Source organism: Hordeum vulgare, chromosome 4H (genome assembly GCF_904849725.1).
Source record: "Hordeum vulgare subsp. vulgare chromosome 4H, MorexV3_pseudomolecules_assembly, whole genome shotgun sequence".
Taxonomy (NCBI): domain Eukaryota; kingdom Viridiplantae; phylum Streptophyta; class Magnoliopsida; order Poales; family Poaceae; genus Hordeum; species Hordeum vulgare.
The window spans coordinates 97,407,373-97,434,525 of record NC_058521.1 but is presented as its reverse complement, the minus strand read 5'-3'; the positions used below and the strand labels follow the sequence as shown (position 1 = coordinate 97,434,525).

The window sequence follows — 27,153 nt, the reverse complement described above, 5'->3', positions numbered from 1 at the left end:
GTTCCTTCGCTACCGCAAACACATATGGTTACTCAACAGTTGGTTCAACGTGGCAAGAGTCACAAGAAGCTCAGGATAATAGTTCCATGCAATGTACTTGCACCATATGGTAAAGAAAGATGAACTGATGATAATTTTCATGTCATTATCTAGTACAGAGAAGCTTTTACATTACAATCTTTCTTTGTTTCCTCTTGGGTGTGTTGGCTGCTATCTCTTTTTACATTACAATCTTTCTTTGTGTTCCTCTTGGGTGTGTTGGCTGCTATCTCTTTGTACCCTTTGTCTTGTATCTCTCCTATTTATAATGAAAATGGTTCAGGCCGATGGGCTCCATAGCACCGTCAAAAAACTTGCCCAACGCAATAGTAAGCTCAGCTAAGTCGGCTCATAATACAACATACAAAGAGCAAACACCACCACAGTTCAGTCCTCAACATGATGGGGACAAGCACAGAGACGGACATAGAAGGTGCGGGGCACAATGAGCTCGCAATGAAGCAAAAGAGCTCTCAGGTCAACCGCTGGAGTTTCTACCCTAAGAATGACCACTGTGGCCTTAAGGAGAAACAGCTCCAGGTATGCTCCTCAGGAACCACAGCATTATTGCCAGACATGTTCTGATCCTACATCACCGACCCTGGTTCTGTGATCACCTGCTGCACAACAAACAGTAATGCACCTTCCTTCTGCATCTCCTGGATGAGTTGCGCAGATCTTGGTGTCCGAGAGACAACAAAACCACAGAGTTCAAGTGGCGGAGCTTCTGGATTTGAGCAGGGCTGTCTATGATCGGCTGGGCCAATATTTGCACAAACTAGGGCTTGCACGTCAACAGGGGTTAGGCCATTGCCAGACAACGCTTCCTTTCCTTGTTGGTTTGCATCCAGCAAGGGTTGATTCTCGTAATGCACGACATGGTCCAAGGTGTCGGTTCGCGCCTTGTCTTCCTGGTCCAAGGCATGCTGTTCTTGGGCATGTTCTTCCTTTGAAACATGTGCCATACAATCTTGTTCCACTGGAGGTAATCTTCTGATCTTATATTTTCTGGGCTTGAACACTCCCCACAGATAGGGTTTCCCTTGGAACGCTACAGCAAGACAGAAATTAATGACTGACTGACAAATTACTGCAAAAATATTTGACATGGAGCAAAGGCTCTCTATAAACCATGCATACTATACCATGACAGAAAAAAAAATGTTCAGGTAGGCAGTATGAAAAAACATGCAGAACTGCATTACAAATTACTATACCAATGCAGTTTACTACATTAGTGGTAGCATAGGAAGATTAGGTGTAATATCATATATTTTCCATGATACTCATAATTTTGAATAATGATGAAATTGGCAATATGACTTACTCTGATATTCCGCTGGTAGTACAGCAGAAGGGAAGACAAACAGTTTTGCCAAACCAACAACAGCTTCTAGAATAATTCCACTATCAGCGAGATGCTTCACTAGCTCATCCAGCTCTTTATTTGGCCTGGAGGATCATAGAACGTTAGACCCTAGTATGTGTAGAAGAAATAAGACAGACAAATAAGCACAGGCTCAACAAACCTCATATCACCCGAAAAGAAATACAAGCCAATGCTATCAGCTGTAGGTATCGGTGCCTCCAAGTGCTTTGGACATGATTTCGATGTAGAAAGCTTAGCCACTTTCATTATTGGTGGCAGCGATCTTGACAGTTCCTGCACCTTCTTGCCTGCTTTGGTTGACAGGTGTGCAGCCAATGGAATATAGTTATTGTTGACCTTCATGATTCCACTATCAACAAAAAGAGAACATATTAGCACTCACCAGGAAAAAGAAAGGATGCAAGTAATGGAATAAAGGGCATGTAACATACGTCCAATAAGGTATATCAAGCGGTTGCCCGCCAATACATTCTGAAATGACTGGCATCCTTGCACATTCAGTATTCGGATTTCTTACAGATGCATTTTCATCTTCCTCTGCCTCTATGCCTCTCTGCTTCTTCACCTGCTTACGATTCTTGGAATATTGATGATTCAAATTTCCTGACCCCAAAGCTTCTTTACCTTCTTTTACAGATCTTCTCTGGTTCTCCGCAGCATTCTCCATACATTTTCTTTGCTTCTTCACATGTTCATCATCATCACAAGACCGGGAATTCAAATCTTCTGCCTGCAAGGCCTCAGCATCTTCCTCTTCGTCATAAGTTAAGATGAGTTTTCTTCGTTTCTTTGGCTCGTCGCCCTCCCACAATTCTTCCGTTTTTGAAGAGAAACCCGATGATTGCGCTGCACAACTGCTGCTTGGATTATTCAAAGCGCAGCTGCTTTCCATCAGCGCCGGATCCATGTTTTCTGAAGGTCTTGATCTGTCCACAGAACGTCTACGCAGAGAGTAGGGTGAAGGTCTTGATCTGTCCACAGAACGTCTACGCAGAGAGTTGGGCTGCAAGACACCGGTAACCATACCTCTCTTCCGTGAATCTCGGATACCATTGTTAGCCAGCCATGACTTGCCCATTTTCTTGCTTTTTCCCATCTTTGAGTGTCCAATAACTTTATCATTGCTACCATTGTCTTTCCTGGGCATGTACTGGCAAGCTCGTAGTGGTCTACCACTTTTCGCACTCATTTTCTTGCTTTTTCCCATCTTTGAGCGCCCAATAGCTTTATCATTGCTACCATTGTCTTTCCTGGGCATGTACTGGCAAGCTCGTAGTGGTCTACCACTTTTTGACAGTGCAACATTGGCATTTCCAATCCCGCTTATAATACAATCTTCCTGATATTTTGTTCCATCAGGAGCGTAATCTTCTGATTGCTTACGCTTTCTAGGGTTGATTTTTGTTGACTCACATGGACTAAGAAACTTGGAAGGCAATAACTCGTTGTTAATGCCTTTCTCTTGCAATATCAGCTGAAGAGGCACCTTTTTGACGGCAAGAGAAGAAGTCTTCCCTGCTAGGTTTATTGCATCTCGTGCTGACTCAGAATCTGTAGTTCCATTTACATTGCAAGAGTTAATTATCTTTCTAGCAACACACAATCGCCTTCGCATCTTATTATCTTTGGTGCTAGATAAAAGCTCATCTGATCTTCTATTTGCTTCATCTGAGTTACCTTGACTAGAACTCAAGCTTTCATTTGCCATTGAGGGATTTGATCCTTTGTGGTTCCCCAATTCAGAGGCAACGGTTTCCTTGCCCGCAAAGCACCTTGTTCTTTCAGCACCATTTTCCTGAATAGCCGCATCATTTAGTTCATTCGAGGAACTTGATTGCAGCATTGCCAAAGAGTCCAGACGCTGCTCTAGAGGATTCAAGACATCCACACTCCCTTTCTTCAGATCTGATCCTTGCATTGGCTTTGAATGATTTGGTGCAAACTTTGCTGCTACAACACTCTCCTCCAATCCTTTAACCAACTTTGAAGGTTCAGATTTCTCCATGTTTACCGATAAACCATCCGCTTGTTCCATGCATGCCGATGTAGAACAAGACTTGTCCACAATCATTGGGCAGGATCCCTCGACATCATTCATTAAAGAAAACATATCACCCTTTCTTCCTCGTGGAAAGAAACCTTCAACATACTTCGATGAAGCAAAGCAGCCACTCCTTGCGTTTGGGAGATCATGACAGTCCACATAACCTGAAGCAAGTTTAGAACCACCAATTGCCTTCTGCAAATTGTTGGGTTCAATACTTGAAGCATGATCCAAAGCAAAATTACTTGAACCGCCATAACTCTCCGGTGCGCAAATTAAGTGACCATTTATATCCTCCCCTTCCTTCTTACAATCAATGTGGTTGGGTATATCACTAACAAAGATTTCACATGAATCTAATGTCTCTTCAACACATCGTCCCCGATTCGATGTGTCACCACTCGGGACATGTTCACCAGAATCTAATGTCTCTTCTCTTTTTCGGCATAGTCTACTTCTATATAGTCCTTGTGCCTTTGTTGCCTTCTCGTGCTCCACATTTGGTTCATTAACTACAAAGAAACTCAACTGGGTGTTCCTTAGTTGCCTTTGACAATTTGTCTCTCCTGGTGACTTAATGGCTTCACTATGTTTTGGGATACAATCACTACACAACCACTCCACTGCCAAATCAAAGTTTATCTCATCCAAGCAATACCTACAAAACAATAAACCATGTTAAGTAAAAGATGTAGCTTAGATTGTTCAAGATGTTAGTAGAGACAATACTCAATCCTAGACATCTTTACACATGACAAGAAGTGATTTGCCCTCTCTTTACAAAGGCATAGATACCTAGGCCCCTCAATCTGATTGGATTTAGAAAGTACATGGCAATGTAAGATGTTGTTCTAGAGTGGACTATAATGATGATTGGTTAGCCATCATTTCACAATAAGTTCCATCGACTAGAGCCAAACCAGTTGAACAACACAACATAGCCTTTAGCTCTATTGTCTGTGTTCCAAAATAACATTATATTTCCGTTATGAATGCAATCGAAAGGGGAGGAGCCCGATTGAAGAAAAACACAACATAGCCTTTGAAATCTCTTCAAAACACAACTAGTGACACTCGGCGACCCCGTAGCGCTTCACGGGCAAAAACAGCTGCCAACTAATTGGCTTGTGCAACATTGAGGATAACCCTAAGTGTTAGTTTGTTTGGAGGCGTGGTGCAATAGCCCCGAACCAACACTTCCCTTAGAAATTGATTGTGCATCGTGATCATCTCATCAGCATTATGTTTATTTAATTTTGATATGGTATTGTGGATTAATTCAACCTTCCAATTTTCCTTATAGAAGAGCTAAAACCCTAAACCATGCCAATTGTCCAAAATGCCCTGCCTGCAACCAAAAATATTTGGCAAAGACCTCATATTCGTTATGTGGGCCCTTAAGGTTTAAAAAGGATTTAAAGTTGAATGGATAAGTGGCGCCAAGCTTCTGACATTCTCTGTGACAAGAGAGTGCCACAAAAGTTAAAAGGCAAGTTCCATAGAACGACAGCTTGACCCGCATGTTGAGATGGATGTGTGGCCACACAAGAAAGGACCGAGTTTAAAATAATGATATACGAGATAGAGTTGGATAGCGCCGATTGAAAAGAAGCTTGTCCAACATCGCCTGAGATGGTTTGGGCATATTCAGCGCAGGCCTCCAGAAGCTCAAGTGTAAGCAGACAGCTAAAGCGTATTGATAATGTCAAAAGAGGCGAGGTAGACCGAGCTTGACATGGGAGGAGTACATAAAGAGAGACATTAAGGGCTGGAGTATCAAGCAAAGAACTAGCCATGGATAGGGGGGTTGTGGAAGCTTGCTATCCATGTATCCATGTGCCAGAAACATGAGTTTGTCGCGAGATTTTATGGGTTTCACCTCTAGCCTACCCCAACTTGTTTGGGACTAAAGGTTTTTTGTTGTTGACGATGTAAAAAGGATTTAAAATTAATCTCTGGTTTAAAATCCTAAGCATAATTAATTGAAGTTATTGTTCTAGAAAATATAAAGATAACCACGAAAATTGTGATTTTTTGTGAGGCTTTGTTATGTCCAAATAGGCTCCGCAAAAATTCATAAATTATAGAGCTGCCAACAAATTATAAAGTGAGTAATTATTTAAACGAAATAATTAAGGACAAAGATACTACTACTATGACGCAATTTAACCAAATGCACCCAGGGCGCAATATAGCTGCACAACGCCACAACCAGTAGCTAACAAGCAGGCAGGCCCATATAAACACTAAACTCTAACTGGCCAACTAACCCTAGCCAACCCACAGCCTAACCCTAAGGGCCAAGGCCCATCTAGCCTATATATAGAGATCACGCCATGACCCCCAGCCATCCCACAACTGACACCTCCCGCGCTAGCCATGGTGGTTGTCGTGCCAATTGTCTGAAATACCCTTCCCAAAACCTAAATTATTTGGGCAAAGACCTCATTATGAGGGCACTCCCAAAAATTTAAGGTTTAAAAAGGATTTACAGTGGATTTCTGGTTTAAAATCGTAAGCATGATTAGTTGAGGTTATTTTTCTAGGAAATATAAAAATGATCACAAAAATTATGATTTTTTAGGCTTTGTTATAATCCAAATAGGCTCTACAAAATTTGCATAAATCTTGGAGTGCCCAAAAAATTATGATGTGAGTAATTATTTTAAATGAAATAATTAAGGAGGGAGAAACCGCTAGTATTACACAATTTAACCAAATGCGCCCAATATAGCTGCACCACCCCACAACCAGTAGCAATCAGGTAGGCCCATATAAACACCAAGTCTAACTGGCCAACTAACTCTAGCCAGCCCACCACCAAACCCTAACCCTAAACCCTATATATATATATCAGATCGGTTACCTCCCACCTACCTAGCAGCGACCAAGGCCCATCTAGCCTATATGTATAGACCCGATCGATCATCCCCTACCTACCCAGCAAAAACCCTAGCCATTAGGAGACGTAGACAGCCACCTCAGGCCTAATATGCCGTCGCGCCCTTCTTTCCCTCTTCCTCTCCTAGATCACGCCATGACCCCAGCCGTCCCACAACTGACACCTCCTGCGCCGGCCATGGCTGTTGTCGTGCCTCATAGCACCATGGCCCTACCTATGCTACCTCCTGCGCTCGGCCACCCACCTGGTCCTATTTTGAGTCACACTTCCACTCTTGGGATGAGTTGACCAACTCGAGCGACTAATCACGACTAATCGTGGTTTCTGGGTCGAACGACTCATTTTATTGAGCTCCACATGTCATATGTTTTTTTACTGTATTTGCTTGCTCATCCCCCTAGAAACCTAGATCGAACGAGTCCCCCCGACCCAACCCTCTCCTTGGCAACCGCCACCACCCCTGGTTTGTTGCTCATCCCCTCCTCCCTTGGTTGTTGCTGGTGTTGCTCGTCCCCTCCTCCCCGGGAGGCTGGTGGTGCTGCTCATCCCCTCCCTTGGTTGCTACTACTGCTCGTTCGCTCCTCCCCTGTTTGCTGCTGTTGGTGGTCTGCTCCTCCCCTATTCTCTTGGTTGCTATTGTTGCTGGCCTGCTCCTGCCCTACTCTCCTGGTTGTTGTTGTTGTTGCTGATTTGCTCCTCCCTCGGTTGTTGTTGTATAACTCACGTCGAATGTCGACTCGTTGACCATGAGTCTAGACTAGTTTAGTCACTATTCGTCTAGAGTCGCCCTCCCTAAGCGAGTCGCTGACTCGTCGACTCAAAAGCCTTTAGGCGCACACCTGCACCGCATCGACGCAGCACCTCTGACCACTCCGCCTCATCCAGCACATCGGGCGTCCTCCTTGGCCACAACATATCATTACACTTGGGCACAAGCACACTTACACTTGGGCACAAGCATATCATTACTATATAGCAACCCAAAATCGCTACCATGCTAGCTAATTTGTGCCTGTCATGACACAAAATCGTAGAACACATTATATCAAATTGTTCAAAAAATTGCATAGAATCTTAATGTCATTCTCATGCAAGTTAAACACTATTTAAAATTGTTATTCAACTCAAATAATATTAAATGGCTTTCTATTAATATGGGGAAGGAATTGCTTTATATAATTGATTCTTTTCCATTTGACTTGTGTAACATCCCCATCATCTTATGCCATGTTCATCGATGTTTAACAACATTTAACATGATGTTAGGAATAAACAAGATGAAACCTTTCCTTAATTGTTACAATTAGTGAAAATGTTATACTTAGTGCATTTCAACACCAATTAACTTGGATAGTGATGCATTAGATTATTTTCAGCTCCACACCATGTTCATGTTCACTTTAAGAGCCATCTTAAATGAACACCTAGTTTAACAATTTTGTCCTTAATAATTGATGCATTTCAATGTTGTAGAAGGATGGGGATATAGATGAAGATGCGAACCATCGAATTAAAGTTGGATGGATTAAATGGCGCCAAGCTTCTGGCATTCTCTGAGACGAAAGGGTGCCACAAAAGCTAAAAGGCAAGTTCTGTAGGACGACGGTTCGACCCGCAATGTGAGTGTTGGCCGACTAAAAGGCGACATGTGCAACAGCTAGGTGTGGCGGAGATGCGCATGTTGAGATAGATGTGTGGCCACACAAGGACCGAATCCGAAATGATGATGTACGAGATAGAGTTTGGGTAGCACCAATTGAAGAGAAGCTTGTCCAACATCGTCTGAGATGGTTTGGGCATATTCAACGCAGGCCTCCAGAAGCCCCGGTGCATAGCGTACGGCTAAAGCATACTGATAATGTCAAGAGAGGTCGAGGTAGACCAGACTTGACATGGGAAGAGTCCGTAAAGAGAGATCTAAAGGATTGGAGCATCACCAAAGATGCTAGCCATGGATAGGGGGTGCGTGGAAGCTTGCTATCCATGTGCATGTGCCAGAACCATGAGTTGGTCACGAGATCTTATAGGTTTCACCTCTAGCCTACCCCAACTTGTTTGGGACTAAAGGCCTTGTTGTTGTTGATCATGATGCATTCCAAGTTCAATTAACATGTCTCTTGTTCGTTGCATTTCATGAACATAGTGCATCTTTATCGCGGTAGTAGCATCCTCGCATTTTTCTAGTGTTTTTGCTTCTTCACGATAGGATCCAAAGACGACTTGAGCACGAGTGAGGTCTGAGAATGTACCAAAGCATGGATTCCAGGCAAGCAAAACCTCCTTGATCATTCCGACTCAATTATATTGCTTTCTCCCTTATGCATTAGCTGTAAGAATTTTATAGTGGTCTTTCAATACCTATTCCCTGCATGACAGGTTTGTCAGCGTAATATTGCCTTTACTTTCTAGTCCTATCATCCCCAAATAGCATCTCACACGCGGACTCCATACCAAGCATTTTTAAGGCATCCGATTGATCAGGAATGTTGCAGTCATGGCAGCTTCACTCCACAAGAATTTTGACACATTCATGGTGAACATAAGTGATCGAGCCACTTCTAGAATGTGTCGGTTCTTTCTTTCTGCAATACCATTCTGAGCAGGGGTATCTGGACAAGATGTTTGGTGCATTATGCCTTGTGCTGACAGAGAACCTCCAAATTGCTTGTTTACATATTCAGTTCCATTGTCAGATCTAATCACCTGCACATGCAAATCAAATTGGTTTTTTATGTAGGCAATCTATCTGATCAATCAAAGGACTTAGAGAAAGAGTTCAGCAGCCATGTCACCACCAGAGAATCGATGACACTCCACTTCTTCCACTCTTCACTTGCCATGTTCTTCGGTTCATCGACCCCCCCTTTGACATAGCCTTCCAACCCCTTTGTCCTCAATATTAGCAATGCCCTTCTAGACCAGCTTAGGTAGTTTGTGACCCCTTCCATCTTGATTTCATTTGGCCTCAATTCTATTTTCTGGATCACCTCGGGCTAAGGAACAAGAACTCCTAGAGAAGGCACGTCCTCTGCCTTGACGGTGAGGAGCTCGGCTAGTTTCTCCAATGCCTTTGCCAACCCCTTGGTTGTCCATCAATCACCGGCAAGCACCACTAGCCAACCACCATCACCATTGCTGGGAACCCAAGCTCTGATACCATTTAGAATTAGGGGGAGGGTGGCGGCTGGGAAAGAGAGCTAGCCTGGTGTTGTATTCTATTAGAGTTAGGGTGGACAACACATATATAGGCTGCTGGATTACATGGGCCACATGGGCCATAGCACACACACACACACTGGATTACGGAGAAGGCACATCCCAACACCCCCAACCAAACAGGTTGGGGGTTCTTGTTATCTTGATCAAAGAACAAGCGTACCAACCCCTCAATGGTGGAGAATAGGCCCCCTGTCACGACCAAGTACCTAATTTCCAAACATGTTCAATTGCATGAATCATCTTCGTCTACTCGGAGTATTATATGTTATTTTTTATCACTGTCGTGGGTACAAGTCTGACAGTAGATGAGTAGGGTACGAAAGGATGGGCAGAGCCTTAGCTACGGCGAGGATGTATGAGTTCAGGCCCCTCTACGATGGAGGTAAAAGCCCTACGTCTCAGTGCTCTTGGGAGCTTAGTGACAAGTGGAATATGGGGTTACAGTAAATGCCAACCCCTGCACCAGTGGGGAAGGGCGGCTTATATAGAGTGCGCTGCCCTTCACAACGGTCCGGTGAACAGGGGTGGAGTAGTGGCGAATAAATGCCTACTTTACAGGTAAAGTATGCCTTAAATGCTAATAATGGTGTACGAAAACGTATGACCGTTTGCCCTCCAAAGAGGTTACGATGTACAGAATGGAATCCAGTCGGTACGATTAATACGTTCCGAATGCTCGTCACCGACTGGATGATGGGGGAGTCGTCACCGACTGGATGAGGGGAGGTCCTCAGTTCAGTCGGAACTGTCTAAGGGCCTTGTCCTTTATGAAAGATAGTCCTTGGATAGGACCTATAGGGCAAGCCTATGACCCTACCCTGGGACTATAACCCCATCAATCACTCAATGAGGTTTTTGCCAAAGTTTGCATACATATATAAGAATGTGGTTCAGCCAAGAATGAGGACGACGGCGAGCGATCTTAACGGGACCTCATTGACAAGACTGATAGCACAACATCACGACGAGGGTGGTAGACCTAAGGGGAGGCAAGCAACGGCGAGGAGGTTAGGGGCTAGAGAGCTTGGAAAGTGTCTTCAATGGCCACATTGAGAAACTAAGGAAAAGAAGATCACACATATATGACAAGAGAACAGGAATAGACTAGTTTATTATTCCTATGTCCCAAAATATATGATGAGATACTTATTTTGGGACGTAGGGTGTACTTTCCTAACCCAAACATGATTTTCTATAAACCTGTTATTCAGAAGAAAAAAATCATAAAACCAATTATAAGCTTGTTTACTATACTGGTGGCCAACATTCTCTACCCAAACACCCAAGAGATGGGAACATTTGAGAGATGGTTCACTAAAAGATTTTGATCTATTACTCTTGAAGATTTGACGTCACCTAGATGACTAGGTGTCATTTGAGAGCTTTCATCTTCTGGGTCCACCTCAAGCAAGCTTGCAAAAGGTTTGTGGATCACCTTAGGTTCCACTTTGAGTGATTGGTGAGTCCTTTGCTAACTTTGCTCAAGGAGAAGATGGAAGTCTAAGTTGTGGTACATGCCTAAGCCTGAAGCCAACCACTAGAATTTCGGATACTACCGATCTCTTTGTTCTCGGCCATTACTTTCTAGTTCCTGCTTTGTGCTTGCAATTAGCTAGATGTATTCATTGTCATTGTAGCATCGTCGTGCATGGCGGATATGTAGTATATACACCGCTGGTGTTTCACAGGCCATCAATGTGGCAGCTACATCGACAAAAGACACGCACGGGACCTACACGGCAACTATGTCACGTCGTTGCCCTCGACTTAGTGGAAGGAGATTGATGTACAACAAACTTTGTGGCACGAGACCTACATGGCAACTATGTCACGTCATCGCCCTCGACTTAGTGGAAGGAGATTGATGTGCAACAAACTTTGACGTGCGATGAAGGAGTCATGTACAACAAACCAAAATACAATTTCTCCCTCGTTGCTGTTAGAGTTATAATATAAGTCATGTACCCTTTTGTATTTATCCCAATATATAAGGGGTTTCCTGCATATAGTCCACCACCACCACCTGTACATGTATATATACCGACCTATGGCCTCATGGTAATAGAGCATTAGGGTTCTTTTTTGCACGTGCAACTCGTGCTTCGATCCAATCTGTCTCTCCGCAGTCGCCGTCTACCTCGATCTGGACGCCGCCGCTCCCTGTCCCGCCACGTCTGGCCGGCTCCCGATCCGTTTCGATGGTTGCTCCCTCGAGCTGGAAGCCGTCGACTCCACCTGTCGCTCCTCGATCTGAAGGCCGCCGACTCCACTCGTCGCGACCTGCTCTCCCTCTCCCTCTACGGTCTCCCAATAGGAGGGCTCCACCCGTCGCTCCTCGATCTGGACACCACCGCTACGGTTGGCGCTAGAAGGAGAGCTCCACCCACGCTCCTCGATCTGGACGCCGCCGCTACGGTTGGCGCTAGAAGGCGGGCTCCACCCGCACGACCTGCTCTCCCTTCCCGATCCGGACTCCACCCGCGTGTTGCGACCTGCCTCGATCCGGTTCGATCGCCGCTGTTGGACATGTTCCCGATCCGGATTCCATCCGCGGGCCTTCTTCAAGTCGCCGGCTCCCCTCGTGATTCCTCCTGAGGATCGAACCAGCGCCTGATTTCGTCGCCCCTGCTGCTGTATTCGCCGGATCCAACGCTGCTCTCGTTCTCCAGTTGCAGCGCCCGCCAGCCGCCGCCCCGATCTCGTCCTGGTCTCGATTGGATCCGGCTCGGCTTGCTACCGCTGGTTCTCTGCTAAAAAAATGTCTTCTGCATCCGGCTACGTTGTTGTTCCTCGTTGTCCGGTGATCTTTGAGGACACTAACTACACCAAGTTCATTGGCTTCATGCGCATTCACATGCGTGGCATCCGCCTATGCGGTTTTCTTTCTGGCGAGGTCTCTTGTCCGCCATGTCCGATTCCTCCCGTGGCTCCCACTCCGCCAACACCACAGACTCTTCCTTCGGATGCTCCTCAGGCTACAAAGGATGCGGCTAAGCTTGCTGATGAGGCCGCTATCCGTGCTTATGATGAGAAGGTTTTGACTTATGAGGAGGCTCTTCAGACGTATCATGGTGCTCTGTCTGCTTACACTCAGTGGCTTGATGACGATGCTCGTGCTGCAGCTGTTCTCACTGCTAGCGTTCTGCCTCAGTTTGCCTCTGAGTTTCTGGGCCTTCCTACTGTGTTTGAGATGTGGACTCGCCTTCATCAGCGCTATGAGCCCTCGGGTGATGCCTTATACCTCTCTATGGTCCGTCAGGAGCATGCTCTTCAGCAGGGTGACTCCACTGTTGATAACTTCTATGCACAGAGTTCTGCTATCTGGCGCCAGCTTGATTCTCTCCGCGGTGTTGGTTGTCGTACTTGCCCCTGTTGCCAGGCTGTCCAGGCCGATTTAGAGTTTCATCGCGTCTACGAGTTCCTGTCTTGGCTCCGTAAGGAGTTTGAGCCCCGACGTGCTCAGTTGTTTGCTCGTGGCCATATCTCTCTCATGGAGGCGGTTTTTGAGATTCGTGCTGAGGTGACTCGCTTACGTGGTGCTGGTTTGCTAGAGGTTCCCTCGGTGCTCGCTGCTCGGGCTACTTCTAAGCCATCTGCTGCACCAACCCCTTCTCGCTTGAGTGCTCCGCCGCTCTTGCACACACCTTCTGGAGGCTCAGGTCGCCCCCGTCCACATTGTGGCTATTGCAACAATGATGGTCATATTGAGTCCAACTGCTACAGGAAGAAAAAAACACTTGCGCAAGGCGCGATCATCATCTACAGAGACCTCGTCATCTACCTCGACAGCTTCAGCCATCGCTTTGACTGAGCAGGATATTCTGAGACTTAAGCGTCTGCTCCCTGCTTCAAGTTCTTCCTCGACGAGTACTGCTGATTCTGTGACCGAGGCTTCCCGCACTGAGCAACCACGTTCTATACAGTCAGGTACATCCCCATGGGTTCCGGACTCTGGAGCTTCTTTCCATATGACTTCTTATTCTTCCACTCTGTCCTCTCTTCGATCGCTTGATTCTTCTGTTCATGTCCTCACCGCTGATGGTACTCCCCTTTCTGTCGTTAGTAGAGGCAATCTTACCACTCCTTATTATGTTCCTAATGTTGCTCATGTTCCTCGACTTACCATGAATCTGTTTTCCACTGGTCAACTTGATGATTCTTTTTGTCGTGTCATCCTTGACCTTGACTCTTGTTTTGTCCAGGACCGTCGCACGCACACTCTGGTTGGGGCTGGTCCTCGCCGCCGTGATTCTGAGGATCTTTGGGAGTTGGACTGGCTTCATGTTCCTTCCGCTGCCCACTCTATAGCCAGTTCTTCCGCTTTGGTCGCCTCGGCTACTGGTTCCTTCCAGCAGTGGCATCATCAACTTGGTCATCTATGTGGTTCTCGTTTGTAGTCGTTAGTTCATTGAGGTCTTCTGGGGTCTGTCTCAAGAGATGCCTCTTTAGAGTGTCATGGTTGTCGTCTTGGCAAGCAGATTCAGTAACCATATCCACATAGTGAGTCAGTGTCTAAGCGTCCTTTTGATTTAGTTCATTCCGATGTATGGGGTCCGGCTCCCTTCGCTTCGAAAGGGGGTCATAAATACTATATTATTTTCATAGATGACTTCTCTCGTTACACATGGCTTTATTTCATGACTTCTCATAGTGAGGTGTTGTCCATTTATAAGCATTTTGCTGCCATGGTTCATACTCAATTCTCTTCTCCCATTCGTGTGTTTCGCGCTGACTCCGCTGGCGAGTATATCTTTAAGATGTTGCGTGGTGTTCTTGTTGAGCAAGGGACTCTCTCTCAATTCTCTTGTCCTGGTGCTCACGCTCAGAATGGCGTGGCTGAGCGCAAGCATCGTCATCTTCTTGAGACGGCTCGTGCATTGATGATTGCTGCCTCTCTCCCGCCTCATTTTTGGGCTGAAGCCGTCTCCACCTCCACTTATCTCATCAATCTCCAGCTTTCCGCTGCTCTACAGGGTGGTGTTCCTTTCGAGCGTCTTTTCGATCGTTCTCCCGATTATTCGATGTTTCGTTTGTTTGGTTGTGTTTGCTATGTTCTTCTTGGCCCCCGCGAACGCACCAAACTGACCGCTCAGTCTGTTGAGTGTGTCTTTTTAGGCTATAGTGATGAGCATAAGGGTTATCGTTGTTGGGATCCTATCGGTCGTCGGATGCGTATCTCTCGAGATGTGACTTTTGATGAGTCTCGTCCTTTCTACCCACGTCCATCTTCCTCGACCTTTTCAGTGCAGGATATCTCTTTTCTCACTTTTCCTGACACAGCTATCACACCCGTCGAGCCTATGCCTATTCGTTCCGCTCCCTCTGCTTCTCCACCTCCAGTCGATTTGTCGCCATCATCTTCCACGGTCTCCTCGCCTAGCATGTCAACAGATTCTACACCTTCATCTCCGATGACTTCTTCGTCGCCACTCCCCGATTCTACCTTGGCGATTCCTCCTTCCATTGTTCCATCTTTTCTACAGTCTTGCTCTCGTCATTCACGTTCTGTGGATGTGTCGTCATCCTCGTCTCAGCCTACTTATGGCTTGCGTTCTCGTCCTCGTCCACCTGTTAATCGCTTTGAATTTTCCACCACTGGTGCTGCTGTTCTTGAGCCGACTACCTATCATCAAGTTGTTGTTCATCCTGAATGACAGTTCGCGATGGCAGAGGAGATTGCAGCTCTTGAACGCACTGGTACGTGGGATCCTGTTTCCCTTCCTCCCGGAGTCCGTCTCATCACTTGTAAGTGGGTCTACAAAGTTAAGACTCGCTCTGATGGTTCTCTTGAGCGTCACAAAGCTCGTCTTGTGGCTCGTGGTTTTCAGCAGGAGCATGGTCGTGATTATGATGAGACTTTTGCTCATGTGGCTCATATGACCACTGTTCGTACACTTCTTGTCGTGGCCTTTACACGCCACTGGTCTCTCTCAGCTTGATGTTAAGAATGTTTTTTTTAATGGTGAGCTGCGTGAGGATGTATACATGCAGCCACCACCTAGGTATTATGTTCCTGATGGCATGGTATGTCGTCTTCGTCGCTCTCTCTATGGCCTTAAGCAAGCCCCCCGCGCCTGGTTTGAGCGTTTTGCCTCTGTGGTGACTGCCGATGGTTTTTCAGACACTGTTCATGATCCAGCATTGTTTATTCACCTTTCTCCTCGTGGTCGGACTCTTCTTCTCTGTGTTGATGACATGGTCATCACTGTGGATGACCCTGAGTATATTGCCTTTGTCAAGGCCTGCCTTAGTGAGCAGTTCCTTATGTCTGATCTTGGACCTCTTCGCTACTTTCTTGGGATTGAAGTCTCTTCTACCTCTGATGGCTTTTTTATATCGTAGGGAAAAGTATATCCAAGATCTTCTTGTTTGTGCTCCTCTTATTAATGAGCGCATTGTTGAGGCTCCTATGGAGCTCAATGTTGACCTCTCTGCTACTGATGGTGATCCCCTGCCTGACCCGACGCGTTATCGTCATCTTGTTGGCAGTCTAATTTATCTAGCTGTCACTCGTCCAATTATCTCTTATCCGGTTCATATTCTGAGTCAGTTTGTCTCTGCCCCCACATCGGTTCACTATAGTCATCTCCTCCATGTTCTCCGATATCTTCGGGGCAGGATCTCTCACCGTCTATTCTTTCCTCGCTCCTGTTCTTTACAGCTTCAGGTCTATTCGGATGCTTATTCGGATGCTACGTGGGCTAGTCATCCTTCAGATCGCCGTTCACTTTCTGCTTACTGTGCTTTTCTTGGTGGTTCTCTACTGGAAGACGAAGAAACAGATTGCAGTTTCCCGTTCGAGTGCAGAGGCTGAGTTACGAGCGATGGCTCTTTTGACGGCAAAGGTGACTTGGTTACGTTGGTTACTTCAGGATTTTGGTGTTTCTGTCACTACACCGACTCTGCTCTTATCTGACAGTACAGGTGTTATTAGCATTGCGCGTGACCCTGTGAAGCATTAGCTCACCAAGCATATTGGCGTTGATGCTTTCTATGTGCGCGCTGCTGTGCAGGATCAGGTTATTGTTCTTCAGTATGTGCCTTCTGAGTTACAGTTGGCGAATTTCCTGACGAATGCCCAGACTAGAGCACAGCATGGCTTTTATCTCTCCAAACTCAGTGTTGTTCATCCACCATGAGTTTGAGGGGGGTGTTAGAGTTATAATATAAGTCATGTACCCTTTTGTATTTATCCCAATATATAAGGATTTCCTGCATATAGTCCACCACATGTACATGTATATATACCGGCCTACGGCCTCATGGGAATACAAGTTGCTTATTCCTAACAGTTGCATGTTCTTAATCTACCGTATTTGTAGGTGCAGGAAACGTATGGCAAAGATGGCATTGTGCAAAAGCGACTTGTGTGCTCGAAACGTGTCGCGACAAAGATTGTTTGGATACCAAAACAGTTGTACTTTCTATATTGGTATAATATACTTCATTTGTTCCATGATATGATGTGTAGGAGGTTTTCCAAAAGTCAAACTTGTATGTTTGACCAAGTTTTTAGAAGAAAGGTATTAATATCTATAATACCAATATTTTATAATTAGATCCACATGAAATGTATTTTCATATATTTTGTATTTTGTATTTTGTATTAGTGATTTTGATATTTATTCTAGAATCCTTGTCAAACATAAATATGTTTGACTTCCATAAAAAATTGATCCACCTTATATTATGAAACTATATGCACTCTACATTATGGAACAACGAGAGTAACAGATATAGATACAATAAATCAAAGGAGGATCAAATTAGGGAAGGACCGAAGGATGAGCAAATTAGAGAAGAAAGACCGAAGTGTCATCAGCAGATGATAAGACCAAAGTGTCATCAGATTTTCGTATATGTTTCCGCAAAATATGACAGCTACTAAACTACAAAAAATAGTGTCATAATCAATATGTGCGGCCTTGATCATTTGGATTCCAAAACAAATGTCTTTTTTATGCTTGGTATAATATACTCCTCCGTGAAGAAATATAAAAGCGTTAGGATCACAAATAGAGGGATTACTCAGCAAAGCAAAAACTACGCCCTTGAGGGTCAAAGGTAGTCATAGATATGGATATGAGGAAAGATGAAAAGACAGCAAATTAAGAAGAAATAACAAAATGTCATCGGCTTTGATGGACACAAACAAATTAATCCAAGAATTTAGTATAATTCTCAAAAAAAATTGAAATTATGACGAACACTAAATTTGCAAATATAGAATCTTTCAAACTACGCCACCACTTTAGCCTGGAACAACAGTGGCGTGAATAAATTAAATCCATGCATTTAGTAAGGGCATGTACAATGGTGCCATCTTAGTACTGCCATGTAGGATAAATGATGAGATGGAGGAGAGAAAATTCATAAGATAAGGTTTGACTTCTCTTGTTTAAGAAAGAACAAAAGATGACCTTTTAACACAATATGTCTCACCATGTTTTTAGGAATAATTAGTTATTCAAGATAAGAATAAGAGATGACCCATTGTAAAACATGTTTTTATCATCTATAAATTACATGCAAAACTTAAGATAGGACCATCTTAAGAAGTAAAATCCTCGGATCTAGCGTTTTGAACCGACAGCAGGGGCATGGTGATTACTAGGAGCAGATATTTAGCAGGACCGAGAAGCATACCGGTGCCTAGCAGCGTTGTTGCAGTTGCTGCAGCGCAGCAGAAGGTGACTGTAGCCGACATCTCCACACTCGTCGCACACATCATCCTGCGCGCGAAAATCCGGCAAAAGATGATGTATTGACGGATTAACATTGGCCTTAAAGATCTCCGGAGAAAAGAAAATCTCTATTGATCTCATCCACTATAAACACAGATCGCTCCCGTCCCTCCTACAGAGCACCACGTCGCCGGGGGCGATCCAGGCAAATCCACACCAGCCCCGCCCCTGCCGCCTCCGCCCGGAGAGGAAACCTCGAGAAACCCCACAGGACAAGGAGAGAGACGATGCGATAGAAGAACAGAGAGAAGAAACATACCATCTCGCGGCGCCTCCTCAGATCTTCCGCCTCCCGGACTAGAGGATCATCCCAAACCCAGCACCACCAGACGAGGCAGCAGCAGATGGGGAAGGAGAGAGCGCCGCCGGAGGCGGAGGACTGAAACCGAAAGAAACAGAGGCGACGCTAGGGGAAACGCTGCGCGTATATAGGGCTTTGCGACGTGTCTAGGGTTTCTTTCTTTCGATCTGCAACGTGTGTCTAGTGGTGGGGGCGGCCGCTGCCTCGTGGCACGCCAACAGTTGCATCATTGTCTGTGCGTTTCAGCGGATTTTTTTTTTTAATTTTCAAAGATTCTTATGATTATATAGACGGTGTGCGATTGTTTTTAACAGACAATCGTATGCGTATAAAAACATAAGAAATAATTATTACAATGTATTGTATTTTATATGTGATATTTAAATTTAATGATTTATGGCTCATACATGCATGTAATTGGATTATCAGTTATGTAATTGGATTATCACTTTTTTTCTATGATCATGTGCCAAAGGTTGTATATTACTTCCTCCGTTTCTCTATATAAGGTGTATTTATTTTTTAATAAAGTTTTAGAATATAAGATGCATTTCTTCTAATTCCCCATAATACCCTTGTTGGCCCTCCTTAAAAAAGGAAAGTATCTCTTTTCAGATTGTTTGTATCTCTCCTTATAGCAAAAAAAAATTAACTATCTTTTTATTGATTGCATGTATCTCATACTTTTCTGAACTAATTGATTTACTTTCCATTAAGGAACAAATTTTTCAAGGATAATTTAGTCTTAACATGTCTATAATTATGTACCTTGGTCATCGTGTCAAAAATAATAAATCTTACATAAAGGAACGGAGGAAGTAGTTAGGATATAAGTTTACTATCTCTGTTCATTAAATACAATGCCACATAAGTAAAATGTCTATGAAACCACACTAAAAGACTTGCATTGACACATCCCTAACACGCAGCAACTATAAATGGGCCAGCCCACATCGCGACAGCGTTGTTTCAATTTTCTTTTCGTTCTTTTTGTTTGTATTTTCTTTTATTCATTTATTACTATAAGTTGCTTTTGTTTGCTTTTTTCTCAAAAAGAAATTAGAAGTTGCTTTTAGACATTCTTTTTCTTTGTATGGTTTTCTGTTTGGTTTTTGTTTTACTTTGTTTTGTTTATTTTTATTGTCATTTTCTCTTTTTAGATTATGTTTTCCTATTGCTTTTTTCTTGCAAATCTTTTATATAGATATTGCATTTATTAAATAAACGATGATCTTACTATAGTATATGATAAAAATATTTTTTAAATACGTATTACATATTTTTTAATATATGATGAAGAATTTTGTAATATACTCTCATCTTATTGTTCTAAATGCTTTTATATTTCTTTACGGAGAAAATACATGATATTTTTAATATATAGTGAAGATTTTTATTATATGATGTATTTTTAAAACACATTGAGTATCTTTTTTATATATTGTGAACATGTTTAAACTGAAAAAATCTTTAGATATTTTAATTACCTTTTGATAGTTTTTTACATGTCTAATTCCTAAGAAATAAGGGTCATTTCTTTATGAAAACCGACAAATAAACCAAAGAGAAAAGTATAAAAACCGCTTGTGTGTAGAGTGGGCCGACCCATTTGCCTTGGCTTCAAGGACAGGCTCCCTTATCTGATGCCCAGGCGTGTCCACTAATGGACTGTTTGGATTGTGATTAACTTTGACATATCTTATCATATTATTTTTGCCATACTTGCCTTACTTGAGTTGCTCAAATTGTTAGCCACACATTGGCTTGCCTAAGGAAATCTTGCCACACTTCTTATGTCTATGACATGTGGGGTTTAGTACTCATTAAAAAATGCTTGCCTTAGGTGTGGCTAGAACCAAACACTCATCTAGCTTGATCAAACTTGCCTAAGGTAAGTTGTGGCAAAGTGTGGCAAGATGTGGTTAGGAACCAAACAGTCCATAAGAACTTTCCATTTTAACAATGTAGGACCTATTTGTTGCCCGAGGTGGGCCAGTCTAGTTCTGGATTCTGTTGCAGGATGCTGCTTCTTTTGTTCGCTTTTACTATCGTGGATTTTTCTTTCACGTATAGTTTTCTATTGTTTTATTTTGGTTTTTTATTTTTGCATCTTTATTTTTATATTTTCAGTATTACAAATATCTTTTGTAATATACAACGGGATTTTTCTAAATACAAACTAAGTATTTTTAATACATGTTCATGATTTTCTATATATGAACTAAACAAAATTTTAATATATTGTGAACATTTTTAATATATGATAAATATTTTTAAATTATATTAAACATTTTTGTAATAGATAGTAAATAATTTTTAAAATATATATATAGAACGGTCGTTTGGGACACCTAGGTGCCCATGCTCCTTGCTTTTCCACCATTTGATGTCCTCCTAGGCGGGGCCATGGGATTGAGACGTATTGGGGGGAGCCCCACCTGGGGTTGTGATGGCACCAACGGCGACGTTATCAGTGGTCGATGAAGGAGCACAAAGTTAGGCGACGGAGGCTGGGAACAATGGCGATGGTGGCAAGACAACAAAATCAAGGTGAAGGGAGTGAGGGAGGTGAGACAAAAAAATCATGAAACGAAAGCTACCAAGTAGAGATTTGGTAGGATGTGTCATGCGACATTGATGTGATTAGACGACATATGGTAATGTTAATTAATTTGATTTTTTTATGATATATGGAAAGATTAATTAAGATTATTGAGCGACTTATGATAAGGTTAATTAGTTTAGATTTGATCTTTGATGATTCATTAAAGATTGATTATGGTTGATTCTTTCACATAAAGACATTACTAAATAACTTATGACCGCATGCAAATTTTAGATTCGTTCAGATTTTTTTTTCATTGTGTGGGAGGTAAAGCAAAAAAACAGAGTAATAGGGTGGTGGAAGGGGATGCGAAAAAACTTAGACGAAATAGATGAAGGTGGAAGGGGGGCGAAAATTTGTTGGAAATATGCCCTAGAGGCAATAATAAAATAATAATAATAATATTTCCTTGTTCAAAGACAATTATTTGTTATCCATGCGCCCAACGCTGGTCGGATCCATTTTTGTCAACATGTGAAAAAAAAATATATGTGCATATTTAAACATTAAAAGCCGGCCACGAAGGCCGGCGAGAGTCCACGCGTTTGCATTACACTAATTAAACATAAAAACTAAAACTATGAAGGCAGCCCTAGGCGGCGGCGGCGGCGGCGGCGGAGCCGGTGAGGTCAACCAGCGTAGGCGCAGGGTCGACCGAGGGGAACGCCGTGTTCCACAGCTCAGCTGCATGCGCCTCCGTCGTCCGTCGTGCCGGCGCGGGCTGTGCTGGTGGCGGTGGCAGCGTAGCAGCAGGGGCACGCTCCTCCTCCTCTAACTCCCGTCGTTCCTCCTCCGCCTCCTTCTCCAGCTCCATCAGCCGAAGGCCTTCGGCGCTGCGCCCTCCAGTGCGCGAGGTACGCTTGCTCCTGCTGCGGTGTCGCGCCCAGCCAGATGGGCGACGCACTGACGAACTCGTTGACGATGCCGGTCCGTTGGTAGACCTCCCGCGACTCTATGGGCTCAGGCTTCGACGGAGGTGGCACGACACAGTCACCGACAGCCGACATCGCGATGGCCTCCGCGAGATGCTGCTGGTACGCCGCCTCCTCGTCGGCCCTGCGCCGCGCTTCCTCCTCGCTGTCGCGGAGAACAGCTGCCAGCACCGCCTGGTAGGCGGCCTCAGCCTCCTGGTCCTCGTAGCTGACGACAGGTGGGGGCGACGGAGGGCCTCCTAGCTGCACTTTTCGCACGCCACGACGGCGTTGCTGCTCATGCTCTACCGCGAACCACAGCTCCTAGTTAGGGGAGGCATCCGCGTACACAGGGTCTCGCCGCTGCTCCGTCGTCAGTAGACGCCGACGACGGCTCACCTCCTCCGCATGCACCCGCGCCACCGCGGCACGGCCGACACCGGAATCCTCTCCGGATCCAGATGCCAGCAGTGCGACAACGTGACATCGGGGTAAGGGAGCGGCACGCGGTGCTCCCAGTGCCACCGCGCTTGGTGAACAAGGACGCTCACACGCTGGCGAGGCCGGCGGGAAGACGGCGGCGGGGAGATGGCGCGAGGCCGACGGGAAGACGACGGCGGGGAGATGGCGCGGGGGTAGAGCGGGGCCTTGCCCTTGTTTGGGAAGCCGTCGGCCATGGTGCTAGGGTTTTGGTCGCCGAGGAGGTGGCGAGATGTGGACGGACGGCGTTCTGGAAGCAGATGGCGGAACCCACCGCATGCTTGGATTAAAAAAGGCCGGCCGCGGTTGCTGACGCGTGGGCTCGAGGATGGCAGCCGTCATAAATAATGTTGACCGCCGTGGTTGGGCCGGACACCGAAAGGGCACGTGCGCGTCCGCGCCGACGCATTTCAACCCTAAATTTAGACCGAAAATGGGTCGGCGCGGACGTGGAGCATCATTTTTATCCGCGCCGACCCAAACGAACGTCGGCGGACGAAATTTATCGTCTCATTGGAGTTGCTCTTAGTGAGTAGAAAAAGAAAAATTAGGTGAGTGATTAGTTTAGACATTAGCACGCCACTGGTTTCAAAACGTATGACATCGGAACAATGCGGATCTATTGGTTTGGCGATATGCAAAAAAGAGCTTGTGTAACAGCCTAACGATTTACACGACTAGTGATACATTGTCCAGTATAAAGATTTTGCAATTCTGAGCCCCATCGGTTGCTTAAGGGCAGTGGTGCTTTCCTTTCTAAGGCGCGTCCGCCCACTTGAAGCGTGCCCGTGCAATGCATTGGCAGGAGGAACTGCTAAATGAAGACAAAAGGAAACGTTGCCCACACACATTTCCAACTCCGCGCAGACAGCGCACGTACATCGCGAACTGGGAGTCAGTTCGGCACTCTTCTAGCAAAAGGCAGATCCGGAAGAAGCAAAACCGTCACGGGCTTCCGTTGCATTGCCTGCAATGCAGTGATCCTAGTACTCACTCAGTAGACAGTTGGTGGAGTACCGCTACTTGGTGCTAGTGCTACTCTCACGCGAACGCTCCTGCATCCACGTCTCAAGCTTTATTTGGTTTTCCTTTTCGAACAGCGTCCTCTCTCAAGACTCAACAGTGCAGCAGGCGACAGCTGTACTCCTCCCTCCTCCTTCCCCGGCGAATGGTGGGGAAAAGGCGGAGGGGGTAGGGAAGGATGGAAGACGCCTCTTCTCCACTCGGATCGAAAATCATGGCACTTTGGTAGCAAAAGCAGCCCAATCAAAACTCCGCCAATCTTATCGCATAGGGTGTGGTATAGTGCCCTTGCTCGGCGACACACTACCGACTACGGGCCGGGCGGGCCAGAAAAGCGGCTGCAGCGAGAGCGCTACGGGTGGAAAGGTGGCGGTGAGCTAAGCCGTTCTGGGTCGCGCCCTTTTTTTATTTTCCTGCATGAAATCACGCTGGTTTTAAGGTGGTCGGCCCACCCAGCACCGAGAGCTGGCGTCGATCGCAGCTGAAGCTGCGCGCAATCATTCGTGTCACCCTGTGCCTGCGCCACCAGCTAGTTTAAAACCAGGGCTGGCACTGCACCCACTCTCTGGCCCTCACTGTTGCTTCCTCATATCTTCTTCTTCCTCCTGCCCCCTCCCTCTCGGCTGGCTGGCTCTTCTTGCTTTGCCACTAGCGATTACCACGAAGAAGAAGCCAACGCCTAACCTTGGAGGTAAGACCTTCTCTTCTCTCTTCGTTAGCGCCTACATGCTCGGAGTTTGTCCTGGTACCGTGGTAGTACCAAAGTTTATCAACTGCGATGAAATCCTTGTTGGTTTGTGCCGCTGCTTTCTATAACTGGAATTTCCTGCTCCCTGACTCGTGCAGCAAAATAATCGCGGTGATTAGGCGATCAACAAAGAAAGGGGAAAACTTAGATGCTCTTCTAAAAAATCTTTGTCATTAGTATACAAGCGGATTTGTTTTCAAATTTCAGTTCCCCATTCATTTCATCTAACAAGATTGCATTTCTACTGTCGAACGTTTCGCCCCTTTGCTCCTTGAAACTCTCTCTCTCTCTCCCTCCCTCTCTGCGAAATTGAAACTCTCTTTTTTTAACGACGCAGAGGTTGCCCCTGAAACTCTAATGCTAGCAGTAAATCCTTTATTCAGATGATCGGTACAGTACTTCTGGTGTACTGACTACGCTTGGTGGGATAACTGATTTGCTTTCTGGTTGTGCTCTGCCCACCAAAGTAGGAGCCGTGAAGTAGAGATCAAGGCAACGAGCGATATGCTTTCCTCTTTCTCTTTAAAATAAATTGACCAACTACCTAGCTACTACTGTAGCTAGTACAGTAGTAGTTGTTGATCTGTTGATATGTCGGCCGGAGAAGTAGTCATCAATATTCCCTAGAAAGTTAGGATTCTGATTCACTCATCCTCTGCTTCTCTCCTGAGACAAAACTATCGCAAGATTCTGCCCAGGTCAATTTGTCTCTGTCCTTTTATGTACTACTCCCTCTGTGAGTAATATAAACTGAACCGGTAGCGGATTTGTTAGTGAATCTAACCAAAGAAGTTTGGACTAATTGCAAGATACTTTTTTACTTCTCAGATGTCGACAATCATCATGAGTGTCGACCTTGAGTGCGACCGATGCTACAAGAAGATCAGAAAGGTCCTCTGCAAGCTTCAAGGTTAATTGCACCGAAAATCGTAATTGTGCATCACTTGTGGAACATAGTACTATCAGGAGCAAAGTGTAATAGAAGGATTCTTGATCCATGGACTAGACAACTCACTTGTGTTTCTTTGCGCGTCGACAGACAGAGAAAACATCAAGATGATCTCGTACGACGAGAAGAGCAACACGGTGACGGTATCCGGCTCCTTCGACGCCGAGGAGGTCGCCGACAGGCTCTGCTCCGATGCTGGTAAGGTGATCACTGACGTACAAGTCGCCAGAGGGAACCAGATGAACCCCGGCGCCAAGGTGGCGCCCAAGCAGCACGGCAAGGAGGGCCACGGCCACGGCCCCCAAGCGCAAGGTCACGGCGGCATGCCGGAGAAGAGCAAGCACGTCAAGTTCGGCATGGACGACGACGAACGAATCGATCGGCGCGGCCACCACGACCAAGGACATGGACAAGGCCACGGACATGGACATGGACACGGGCAAGGACATGGACATGGACATGGACACGGACAAGGCCACGGGCAAGGACATGGACACGGACACGGCAACGGCCAAGGCGGCAAGCCGAAGGTGGTAACTACCACGGCGATGTCACGGAATGAGGCCCCGCGCGCCCAGCAGCCGGCGTCCTTGATGGCCATGGCGCCCATGCGGATGCCGACGCCGGCGCCCAGCATGACGATGATGTCGCAGGCGATGGCCTCGCCGTCCATCTGGCCGGCCGCCCCTGAGTGGGGATACAGCGCACCCGCGTACGGACACGGGTACGCCGGAGGGGCACCTGCCGGAGGGTACTACGGCGGGCCCGTGTACGACCACGGCGCGTACGGGGCGTACGGCAGGAATCCGTACCAGCCGCAGTACTACGAGGAGCCGCCTAGCGCTGGGTGCAGCGTCATGTGATGAACTGAACGCGTACGGAGCGCACATGAAAACCTTGCTCAGTTCACAATAGTTACTGCCTTACTGGGAAACACTTTGTATCCAGTTTCATTAAAACACTATATACGGGTGTATGTATATAGACGTACTTTAGAGATATGTTCTTTTATTTTTGCTTTGTATGTAGTTTTTTAGTAATTTTTTTTAAAAGACTTATATTTACTAACGAAGGGAGTACTATGTAATCTTTCCCTAACTTGTTGCGATAATATATACTCCCTCCGTACCTAAATATAAGTCTTTTAAGATATTTCATTAGGTGTGTACATACGAAGTAAAACAAGTGAATCTATACTCTAAAGCATGTCTATATAAATCCGTATGTAGTCCATTAGTGAAACCTATAAAAGACTTATATTTAGGAACGGATGAGGGAGTATAATCCTACAAGTCGCTGTGAGATTTTAAGAGAGTATAAAACTGGACACTTTCTCAGCCCACTCAGGCTCCCAGCCAGTTTTGGGTGTCGGATGGTGTGTTCCGATAGTCTTTTGGCTGTTGGATGGTTGGTTAATCCTACGCCCAATTACTCCAAGAGAAAAATTGAAGGCCTATGTTTGATTGGCCCAAAGCCCATATAACTATGACTCCTTTGCTTACACCCTTCTCTCTCACAATCTCATGGGTCCACTCGCGTTGTTTGACTTAAGCAGATTCTTTCGGATATTATATCTGAAGAACACCCAGCGTTCGCACGAGGGAGGCTAATAACTGACAACATCATCTCCGCTTACGAATATTTGCATTTTATGAAGTGAAATAGGGCTAAGAGTAACAACTTCTGTGCCCTCAAACTTGATATGATGAAGTCCTATGATCGAGTGGAATGATCTTATCTGAAATCCATTATGGAGAAACCGGGGTTTGCAACATCCTGGGTTTGTATTGCCATGACT

General features: G+C 45.4%; 2 protein-coding genes across 2 annotated transcripts; one reads left to right on the top strand and one right to left on the bottom strand.

Moving 5' to 3' along the window:
• Positions 1 to 369: 369 nt before the first annotated feature.
• Positions 370 to 18,743, bottom strand: LOC123448007. Its single transcript, XM_045124762.1, has 6 exons — positions 18,598 to 18,743; positions 18,241 to 18,326; positions 1,861 to 4,131; positions 1,569 to 1,778; positions 1,367 to 1,491; positions 370 to 1,090 (listed from the first exon to the last, which is right to left on the bottom strand). The coding sequence occupies exons 1-6, from the start codon at positions 18,598 to 18,600 to the stop codon at positions 627 to 629; spliced, it is 3,159 nt and encodes a 1,052-aa protein (XP_044980697.1). The 5' UTR covers positions 18,601 to 18,743; the 3' UTR covers positions 370 to 626.
• Positions 18,744 to 24,146: 5,403 nt separating this feature from the next.
• Positions 24,147 to 26,331, top strand: LOC123446191 (kininogen-1-like). Its single transcript, XM_045122871.1, has 3 exons — positions 24,147 to 24,349; positions 25,235 to 25,316; positions 25,446 to 26,331. Exons 2-3 carry the CDS (start codon positions 25,235 to 25,237, stop codon positions 26,216 to 26,218), a joined length of 855 nt encoding a protein of 284 aa, XP_044978806.1. The 5' UTR covers positions 24,147 to 24,349; the 3' UTR covers positions 26,219 to 26,331.
• The last annotated feature ends 822 nt before the right edge of the window (positions 26,332 to 27,153 follow it).

Bases quoted from the DNA above. Each gene is read 5' to 3' on its own strand.
- LOC123446191 (XM_045122871.1), top strand. From the start codon at position 25,235: ATGTCGACAATCATCATGAGTGTCGACCTTGAGTGCGACCGATGCTAC. The intron at 25,317-25,445 runs GTTAATTGCACC...GCGCGTCGACAG, and splicing joins GGTCCTCTGCAAGCTTCAAG to ACAGAGAAAACATCAAGATG.
- LOC123448007 (XM_045124762.1), bottom strand. The intron at 4,132-18,240 runs GTATGCTTCTCG...ATTGTTTTGTAG, and splicing joins AACAACGCTGCTAGGCACCG to GTATTGCTTGGATGAGATAA. The intron at 1,779-1,860 runs GTATGTTACATG...TTTTGTTGATAG, and splicing joins CTTGATATACCTTATTGGAC to TGGAATCATGAAGGTCAACA.